Source organism: Macrotis lagotis, chromosome 8, assembly GCF_037893015.1.
Source record: "Macrotis lagotis isolate mMagLag1 chromosome 8, bilby.v1.9.chrom.fasta, whole genome shotgun sequence".
Classification (NCBI taxonomy): Eukaryota; Metazoa; Chordata; class Mammalia; order Peramelemorphia; family Peramelidae; genus Macrotis; species Macrotis lagotis.
In genome coordinates this window covers 113,534,764-113,545,825 of record NC_133665.1, presented here as the reverse complement: position 1 = coordinate 113,545,825, position 11,062 = coordinate 113,534,764, and the positions used below count along the sequence as shown (strand labels likewise).

General features: G+C 39.8%; 1 protein-coding gene across 1 annotated transcript; it reads left to right on the top strand.

Moving 5' to 3' along the window:
- The first annotated feature begins 273 nt into the window (after window positions 1-273).
- On the top strand, window positions 274-10,730 carry IGFBP3 (insulin like growth factor binding protein 3). Its single transcript, XM_074198243.1, has 4 exons — window positions 274-1,305; window positions 5,305-5,531; window positions 6,863-6,982; window positions 10,301-10,730. The coding sequence occupies exons 1-4, from the start codon at window positions 930-932 to the stop codon at window positions 10,424-10,426; spliced, it is 849 nt and encodes a 282-aa protein (XP_074054344.1). The 5' UTR covers window positions 274-929; the 3' UTR covers window positions 10,427-10,730.
- Window positions 10,731-11,062: the final 332 nt, after the last annotated feature.

Below are 11,062 nucleotides of genomic sequence, written 5' to 3'. Positions count from 1 at the left end.
GAGAAGAAATATTGAGAAATTGAGAAACTTTTTCCTTGAAACAAGAGACACATGATGCATCTTTAAAAGATTCATCCCGTGCATCTCCTCAAAGGAGAGTTTCTAAGAAACGCACTTGAACTCAAACGAAGCGCCCAGCCCTGGGTAGTGGGACTTTCTGAACCAAAACCTGAGTTTCTTAGTCACTCCCCTTTAACGTGCGCTTCGGTTATTTATTATTCATGTTCCGGGGCGTGTCCTAGGCTGGGTCTCTATATAGGCAAGACTTCAGCTGAATGAGAGAACAGATGGGAGGAAAGAGTTACCAGGAGCAGGAGCCTGCAGAGAGAATAAAATAGGGAACATCGTTTCCTTATTTTATTTTATTTCCTTTTAAAAGAGCGTCTTTTTCTTCTCTCGGCACTCAGTGTTGTAGCAGATCTTGAATTTTTTATAGATTTCTTCATTTTTTTTTGAATTCCCCCCTGCTGGGGAGGGAGTCAGCGGGCAGGAGGTAGCCGCAGAAGGAATAGATTTAGTCCGAGGTTTAAAGGGCGCATTGTAACTCGAGAAGTTGGAGAGCAAAACTGGCTCTTTACTACTGCTCTTATTGTATCAGTTTATAATAACACGATTATTATAGAGGAAGAATTGCGGAGGAGTTCCTGCGCAGAGACTCGCTCTCTCTCTCTTTCTCTCTGTCTCTGTCTCTCTCTGTCTCTCTCTCCCCCCAGGTTTAGGGGGTGGATCGTGGGTCCGTCTGTTTCCCACCCTCCCCCTTGCCTCTCTCTCTCTCTCTCCTCCTCTCTCTCTCTCTCTCTCTCTCTCTCTCTCTCTCTCTCTCTCTCTCTCTCTCTCTCTCTCTCTCTCTCTCTCCTCGCTCTCTCCCTCTTCCCTCGCTCCCTCTCCCGTTGCCGCCTCTCCTTCAGCCCTCCCCTCTGCTGGTTGCTATGGTGTCCAAGCTTTTCTTGCTCTGGGCCGCGGCCGCAGCCGCACTGGCGCTGCTGAGCCGGCTGGCGGTGGCCGTGGGGCCGGTGGTCCGCTGCGAGCCCTGCGACACGCGGGCTCTGGAGCAGTGCAAGCCGCTGGTGCCGGACTGCGCCGAGCTGGTGCGCGAGCCGGGCTGCGGCTGCTGCCTCACCTGCGCGCTGCAAGAGGGCCACCCCTGCGGCGTGTACACGGAGCGCTGCGGGGCCGGCCTCAGCTGCCAGCCCCAGCCCGGAGAGCAGAGACCCTTGCAGGCGCTCCTGGACGGCCGGGGCCTCTGTACCAATGTGACCGCCAGCAAGCTGAAGGCGTTCCTCATGCAAGGGCCGCACGCTACAGGTAAGCCCGGGCCGCGGGAGGAGCGGGGCCAGGTGCCAGCGGAGGAGACATCCCCGACGGCGCCCTGGCCCGCGTCGCTGCCCAAGGAGGACGGGCAGCGCCGGGGCCCGGCTGGTGCCTGGGCGCAAGTTGCAAAAGCGATCGGGATCTCCGCTCAGGGCTCGGAGAGGCCAGGTGGTCCTGCTGCTGGTTGGGAGAGCCGAGGAGGGGAAAGGAGCAATGTCCCGGGGGTGGGGGCGGGGGCCCCGGGTCAGCTCCAACAATTTTCTTAGAAGTTAAAGGACTCTGGGGGAAGGGTGGGGGGGGCAGAAAGACACCCCTACAAGAAAAGTCAGGTAGTGCAGGAGAGAGGGGCAAACTGCTGGGGCCTCTGAGACAAGTGCATGTGACTCCCCAAAGTCTCCCCCACCCCACCCCGAAAACCTCCAACTTTCAGTGCTTGCCTCAGTGGTGGCTGAGATGGGCGCCAAGGAACGGGAGAAAAGGGGGGACAGAAGCGCGGTGTGTGCAAGAGCTCCAGGTTGCATGGGTGTGGGGGAGGGGGCGGGGGGCCAGGTCCCCGGCTCGGGGAAGCTCCGGCCTGGGGGAGCTGCCAAAGCCATGACACCCCCTCGAGTGGGGGAAGGGCGCCAGGGAGCCGCTGCTGGCTAAGCGGGCTCCCCTCTGAGAGTGGCTGCGGAGGGGCGGGGGGAGGGCGCTTAACCGGGGGTAATCAGGCTGAACTTGAAGGAGAAGCCTAGGGTCTCAGAAAGATGCGCCGCTGGCCGGGCTCTGAGCCCGCGGAAAACGCGCTATCCCGAGCAGCACCTCACTTATCATTGCTTTCTGCTGAATTCCAAGCCCCCGGAGAGAATTCTCCGAAGTGCAAATTCAGGGAGGGAAAGTCCTCCGCAGTGTCCCTGTGGAGCCAGAGACCAGCAGATCCATGCCAGGGTGAAAGGAAACTCCGCTTTGTTAATTGACCAAATGGGCGACTGGGGAATTGGGACTTCCTTTTAGGAGCCCAGAGGCAGAAGATCTGCATGGGGCAACGCTAAATGGAGAAGGATCAGCACAGAACAGGGGCTAGAGGGCTGGCCTCTGAGTCAGGAAGAGCTTGGTCCAAGCCCCTCCTAGGGCACATACTGGTTGGACAAGTCGCTTCACTTGTCAGTGCCCTCAACAGCTCCTTAAGGCTTCGAGTTGCCCTCTCGCTGATCCGTGTTAGTGAAGGGAATTTATTCACCGGGAGTGCCCTCAACAGAATGAAATCACTAACCTAGACCAAATCAAAGCAACAATAGCCGGTTTGGATAATCCATAAAGGCTTGCAAAGCTTTTTACACACATTTTCTCGTTTTGATTCTTATAGTAAGACTTCAAGGTAATTATCACTATGGCCATTACCTTTCACATTAGGAAACTGCAGCTTAGAAGTCAATCACCCAATGGTCACTATACTATCACTAACTTCAGGAGGTAGGATATGAACCCAGATCTCCCAGTCCAGCAAGTGATCATGCTCAAAATAATGTTCTTTTTTTGATGATGGCAATTGATTGTTAGATAAGAATAGGATTATTGAGGATGTATCTGACAGATACATAATTTTTTTAAACTTGATTAAAAATACAGAGTGGAACTTTTGAGATTTGAATTTGAATGATTAGAGAAGTCTTTGTTATAAATGTGGGTACTGTGATTTTTTTTTAAAGAGAGCCAGGTGACTTCTCAAAACCATTTGGAAAATTATCAAAAAAAAAGTCACTATCAATGCCCTATCAAAAGAACACAGATATTATCACACATTGTCCTATTTTTTCAGCTTCATCTCTAGAGTTAGTTCATATGTAAATATAGCAACCAATGAAGCTTTGTGATATTGGGAGGAGACATTTCTTTCTTTATACGGTTTTACATGTCCACTAAGTCAATTTTTTCCATTCTTAATTTTTTAAAAATATCCTATAAGGGGAAAGAACTTAAGTTAAATATCTATTGAGTACCAACTTTTTGCCAAACCATTTTAAACATTAAGGATACTCATTAAAATGAAATAAAGGACTCAGGATAGTCCCTGCCTTCAAATAACTCAGGGTCTGTGCATTCCAAGAGAGAGAAGACATGTATAAAATAAAATTACAATCATAGCCAAGTACCAGTGAGATGCAGACTGTTGATTAATAATGTCTAAAGGAGTTAGGAGGAGAATTCAAAGATTTAAATACCATTGATCAAAGACCAAATTTTTCAAATAAGGTTAGTAAAAGATTGTTTGTTATAATGCTTAACATTTATACAACACATTTCAGTTTAAATTCTCTCTGGCTAGCCTGTGAGGTAGATATTATAGTTTTCAGCCCCATTTTACTGATTTCAAATTTAAAACCTAGAGAAGCTAAGATAAAGCTTAAACCCATGTCTTTTGACACTAAGGTAACTCTCTTCATTACCTGGCACCTTGTGTTGTGGCTTTTTTTTTCCCCCTCTTCAGATTAGGTCCCTGTGGTAAAAGCACACTGAGACTAAGGAATGTCATTCTTTTATATTATTATTATTTTTGGCCCCCATAGAGGTTTCAATGCTGGGTGCCTGCCCAGAAGCTACAAATAGGAAGTTCTGACAGATTTCCCTTTAAACCATGGTGCCTGAAGTAGTGATCCCATAACACTGAAAATCACAATGGTACAATATGTACATATATATCCTGGAATTTATATCATATTTTAAAATCAGTGCTTATTTGAGCATTTTTTTCAAAATATAGGGATCAAACATTTAATAATCCCCATTAAAGAACTGAGAGCCCATGAGATTTTGAACAATAGAGGATCTTAGGTCCATTTACTCATTTATACTATTAAAAAACGGAAATCTTAAAAGTAATTAAATGACCAACCCACTCTTACCCAGGTGGCGATTAGATTAGAGTTAGAATTTGAACTCAGGCCCTTTGACTGAAAATGCCAGCCTCTTTCTACTTTACCAACTGCTGTTTCTTTGTAACCTTGGAAATATTGAGGGATACTTGAAATATCATATTTTGTAGATGATAGCTTACATAATCTGTTTGACAATTGAATGGGTCTCTGAAAATAGCATTCTGTGTTTAGATACTTAAGTAATTTATATTGGTAGTGTTGCTAACAGATTTCTGATTTGGGTCCAGATTCTAGAAACAATCAAACCAGGACCCTGATGAATAGCTGCCCCCTTCTGGTGGAAAAGGACAAAAAGCAAAACAAATTTCCCTAGCTGTGTAAAAAGAGATTTTTTTTTCCAAAGTAAGCTTTTAAAATAAGCCTCATCTTTAATTATAATTAGATGTTACAATTAACAAATAAATACATCTTAAAATATGAGTTTTAATAGCTTTTAAAACCAAAATGACTAGTAGATTTTGGAAAACCTATAAATTTTAAAAGTCATTAGTCTCATGAATAGAGATAGGGTCTAAATCTATCATTTCCTTAGCATAAGAAACTCCTATCAGATTTTTTTTTTTGGACACTTCCTTCCTCAACTTATGGACTTCAAGAATTGTCTATATCAGAGGCATTAAATTTTCAACCCCCAACGCTCCCCAGTATAGAAAACTATACATAAATGAAATTGGTAAATGCTTAACAAACTCAATAAAAATATAATACAACATAGATAATGCCAATCTGTGGTTTTCTAAGCTAATGTGTAGCTTTAGCGATCCATTTCTATTTCAGTTTGACACCACTGGTCGAGAGCATTAAATGATTTTTCCACAACACAGGGTCAACAAGAGTTAGATTAGAAACAGAACTTGAACCCAGGTCTTGTGGTTTCAAGGCCAGTTATCTATCCACTAAGCTATAATGCCTCTTAAATATCTCTGCAATCAATAGTCTCAAAAAATATCTCTAATTTTTTTTCTCTATTTAGAGAAACAATGTCTCCTTATAGAATGGAAATCCTATTGTAAATTTTGCTCTTGGGTTTAATAATGAATATTCCATTATTCCATTTTTCTGTTTGATCTCTTTTAAGGAAATGCTAGTGATGAAGAAGAAGACCGGAACACCAGCAGCATGGAGAACCAGGCAATCCCCAGTGTTCCTCGAGTACCTGATTCCAAATTCCATTCACACCATACCAAACTAGACATCATCAGGAAAGGACAAGCCAAAGACACTCAGCGCTACAAAATGGAGTATGAGTCACAAAGCACAGACACACAGAACTTCTCTTCTGAATCCAAACAGGAGACTGAATATGTAAGTATTCTGAGTTTATTTTATCTTCTTTCCTCCTCCCTGACCTTTCTCTCTCCTACTCGGGGGAATAAGAATTGAAAATTTGTTTATTGGCTCTTGACATACATGGTCCAAAATATTCATTACCCAGTTTTCTTTGGTTGGTGTTATTAATTACATTGAAGATTGACCACTTTGTAAGTGGATTTTGATATTAGGTGTCAAAAGTATTAATAACTCCCATTTCTGCTCAATAAACTGTATTTGAAATCTATAAAAATGGAAGTATTCCATAGAGGAAGAATGGTAAGCACATGGTAGACTGATTGTTACCATTACAAATTTACTAAATGATGCCACTACCCAAAAAAGTGATGTCTTTGGAAGGCTATCTTGTCCTTCTTTTGCCTGGGGCTGCATCATACTCATTCATCTAGGAAATACATATTGAGCACCTTCCAGATACAAGACCTGATGTTAAGTTCTGAAGGGTATTCAAGCATCAAAAAGATGTAAATTTATCTTTTAGGGATAATATAGACTATAGTAAGAGTCATAGAGATGCAAACAGTATGATACAGTTGAAAAGACTTTTTTTTCCTAGCTGCAGGGACAAGGGAGATCTTTGGACATCTTTAAGTCATGGGACATGGCTTTAGAGCTAGACTTTAAGGAAATGGTAGAATATGGATAGGAAGAGCAGTTCTAATTGAAACTCAACTCTAATCAGTTTCCTTTTCTTTAAATTGGAAATAATAATTACATGCTTATAAAATATTAATTACTATTAACTAATATTAATAATAATATTAATAATAATATTAACAAACCCCTTCCAAAATTGATCCCAGGCAAAAAAAAATGATGCTTCTAGAAACACTTTGCAAACTTGAAGACAGGATGGTGTTTTTAATTATTATCATTATTAATAATACACTACAAATACACATCCTTGTTAGATTTCTTCTCAAAGGTAGGAAATTGATGTAGTGGTGAAAATGTATTTGAACATAAGATTCCTATTTTCAGATGCTTACATAGCAGATGGCTAATCCTGTGGAGACATCTGAGCCTAGTCCTCTCTATATCTGCCTGTCCTTCAGTTAGCAATTATTTTGAGGGTCTCCTGCAAGCAAAACACTCTGCTAAATGAAGGCTAGGCAGAAGCCAAGAGAGGATGATGCAGAAGGAGTTTAATATAGTACCTGTCCAAATGGAAATTATTACATGGAAAGTATTACATCAGTGAAAATACTGTCTATCTGAGTTCATTTTTTAAAAATCAGTAACTTGTTTTGAATTACTAGAAGGAAAAACTTATTTTTTCCCCTCATCTACCAAATAACCAACAGGGACCTTGCCGCAGAGAAATGGAAGACACATTGAACCACCTGAAGTTTCTGAATGTCTTGAGCCCAAGAGGGATTCACATTCCAAATTGTGACAAGAAAGGATTCTATAAGAAGAAGCAAGTGAGTGACAGCCTTCATGAAATTTTACTTCCCATCCCCATCTTCCACCCCTATTTCTTCACTAATATTTAGGAAAGTCTCTTACCACATTCATTTCAGAAACTGCTCTGCTCTCACTTCTAGTTTTGTCTACCACACACGTTTGGATCGATAAATAGCTAATATTACACAGCATAAGACCAAAACTACGGTTTGGAAAAGACAGCAAGTTCATTGACTTGCAACCACTGCCTAATTTTAATTTGTATTACTGAAGAGAGCTTATTTCCTTGAGTAAAGACTTCCCTTTTCACATGTGAGTTGACCACAATTTCCAATACTCATGTTGGAAAGTAGCACTGTATGCTTCTTCTGTTCCATGGGGCAGAAGGAAGCAGCCTCAATACAATTGCAACAGAAATTTGCTCATTCATAAATCAAGGTGAGAGAACTTTCCAATAGAATCAGTTTGGACCATGTTAAAATTATTTGACAGGGGACTGGATTAAATAATCTCTAAAGTTACTCCTAGTCTAAATGATCCTATAAGAAAAAACTGTGATGTATTTCTATTAATACTTTCAAAAGATTATGAGTCATTCATTCATTGAGAAATCTTTCTTGAATGTCTAGAGTATGCAGGCAAGTAAAAATGTACTCATTATACAAATCATTTTTTTTAGCAAAGACTGATTTTCTTAATAGCAACAAGCATAGAATCATGAATATGTAGGCAAATGTGAAAATATTTTACTTCTCTTAAATTATCTATTTTTTTGTTTGTTTTTGCAAGGTAATGGGGTTAAATGACTTGCCCAGTGCCACACAGCTAGGTAATTATTAAGTATCTGAGATCAAATTTGAACTCAGGTTCTCCTGACTCCAAAATTATTATTTTTTACTTTATCCCATTAATTAGCTTAGATCTGCCTTCTTCATGCATCTTGGTATGCTTTCTGAGCTTTTCAGTGATATGCATCTTAAATGGATAAAACATTGCTTGGGACTGGCTTTGAAGTCAGGAGATGTAGGCTTGAATGCTGTTACTTAGTATTTAACTTTTTTTTTTATTCTAAGTTTCCTTATCTCTAAAGTGAAGGGGTTGAATTTTTAAAATCCCTGTTCTAAATCATATACTTGCTAGGTAAGAATTATAAAAAGGACAGATGTATTTTAGAATCAAAGAGGACAGATTCATTCATTTTTCTTTGGAGGAAAAAAGATACCAATTTTAAATGTCAACTTTTTTAAAATAAGTTGTAATTATTCATATTAAAGGCAGATAGGTGGAGCAGTGGATAAAGTGCTGGGCCTGGAGTCAGGAACACTCATCTTCCTGAGTTTGAATCTGGCTGTATGACCTTGGGCAAGTCACTGAACTCTGTTTGCCTTGGTTTCCTCATCTATAAAATGGCAAACCACTCTAGTATCTTTGCCAAGAAATCCTCAGATAGAGGTCACAAAGAGTCATGAATGAAAAATGATAGAACATCTAATACATTCAGTGGGGGTGAGACAGGGAAGTATTTTATTGAATTATATATATATATATATATATTATATATATATATATATATGGATGTAGAATTATAAAAATCATCCACAACAAAGAAAATTAAATGGCTCATGTCTGTCTAAGTACTTAAACAATCTAAGGCAAAACAGAATACATAGATTAGTCATGAAAGACATTTTACTACCCTCACTATGACCCCCCCACCCTTTTTGATGTGAAGCCATATTTTCTTTTCCAATTCCTTTCTTTCCTTGGATACTTTATTGCTGATAAAAGGCCAAATTTGCATCTATATAAAATTGTATGTAAAATATTATTAGAAATAAATATTAACGGGGCAGCTAGGTGGCGCAGTGGATCGAACACTGGCCTTGCCTCAAACACTTAATTACCTAGCTGTGTGGCCTTGGGCAAGCCACTTAACCCCAATGCCTTGCAAAAACTAAAATAAATAAACAAACAAACAAACAAATAAATAAATGAAAACAAATATTCTTCCTTCATGACAATTTAGGCATTCATATATCATCACAGCATGGGCTATATTACTTATGTGAAATTATATGAGCCTCAGGGCGGCTAGGTGGCACAGTGGATGGAACACTGGCCTTGCCTCAAACACTTAATAATTACCTAGCTGTGGCCTTGGGCAAGCCACTTAACACCATTGCCTTGCAAAAACTAAAAAAAAAAAAAAAAAAATTATATGAGCCTAGCTATTAGGAAAGAAAGAAATCTAAGGTTTTTATCCTTCAAAAGAAAACTGACACAAGGAATGGAGCATGCTTAACTAAGAGAGGAGACTCCAGGAGAACATGAAAGTGGTTTTCAAGTACATGAAATATTGACCTCTGGAAGAGGGATTAGACCAATCCAATGATCTGTCCTAGAATCATTAGGTAAAAAGTGTAGAGAAGGAGTTTTAGAATCTTGTAAAGAAAAACTTTCCAACAGCTAGAGACATGTAAAAGTGCAGTGGGGGGGGGGGGGGGGGGGCGTAGCAGAGGATGCTCTTTCTTAATCAAAAGATTCAAGTGAGTGATTTTTTTGTTAGCAATATTGTAAAAGAAAATTTTGTTCATGTCCAGGTTGGATTAGATGACCTGTGAGATATCTTAATAAAATACAAGCTACAATATTAAGTAAACAGATGACTTCCTAACCACAGCTTTCAAAATCAGAATAATGGACAAACTATTTTTTTTTTTGTGATCACATCAGTGGATGAGCACAGAAAGGCCAGTTGAGGGATTATTGCTTCTCAGGATCAGAGAATTAAAGCTAGAAGAAATTCCAGAAACTATCTAACCCTCTTTTTTTTTTAGACAAGAAAATAAATGAAAAATTTTCAGAAAGACTAAATGGCTTGGCCAACATAGTAAATTTTAGAGTCAGGATTAAGAACTCTGATTTCAAATCTACAGCAAAATGCCTTTGCAAAAACCCCATGCTTTCATATAATGGTTTGTTTCCCCTAAATACAAATTCATTTTTTTTTTCTGAATGGACAGTGAACAGTGTACTATGCCTTAAATACAGCTTAGAGGCACAGAATTTATGAGATTGTCTGTTGTGTTTATATCATTTTCTGAGTCATAATTTTCTTCTGTATTAATTAGATGCTTAATGATCTCAAGGTGTCAATATTGAGTTTACATCTCTCCATCCCTGCCCTTTATAAGCAGGAATCAGAGCTCTTTACATATTCCTTTCACTAGAGTATTGATGTATCCTTTGCTCAGGGCAAGAGTGATCAGAAAGTTCTATAACAATGGTGCTAGGGAGAGGAAGCTAACTCCTGATCTCTATTCTTTCTCCTACAGTGCCGCCCATCCAAAGGAAGAAAAAGGGGTTTCTGCTGGTGTGTGGATAAATATGGACAACCACTTCCTGGATATGATGCCAAAGGGAAAGGAGATGCCCACTGCTACAACATGGAGAACAAATAAGTGCCAGATGCTAACTCCTATGGAATCTCTGTATGGCCACAGAATTCACCCATCAGAGACCTTTGGAGTGATTAGGAGAAGGCTTGGACCACATTGGAGTTTCAAGTTCTGCCTTCTCTTAATGACTTAGGGGAATTTTTTTTAGACTCTATGGACACTGTAGCTGTGCCCTGCCATTGCTCCTGCCTTCCTCCTTGCCTTCTCTACAACACTGAGGGAGGTTTGAATTCCCATGTAAATCTGCACTATTGATCCCCAGAGACAGAGAAAAAAGGCACTTCAGAAAAGATTCAGGGAGTCTCCACTGACTTTAAAAACAACAACAAAAAACAGCCTGTGACCCATTTGATCCCAAAAGATACTGTGTGTTATTTTAAAGAATTTATAGAGTGTACACTTTTTAAGATATAAAACAGAAAAAAATAAGGAATTTAAAGTTTTAAGCTTTTCTTTAAACAGGTCTGATGGGAAAAAAAGAGTCTTCACGGGTAAATTGTTTTATAAGAAAATCTCAAAGAACTTTTTAAAGAATCATGTTTCTAAAATAAAGACATGGCTATTTTTCTCTGTAAAATATATTATGAATATTCTGTTAGTCTGTATTTAATATAATTTTTTAAATAAACTTTATTTAAA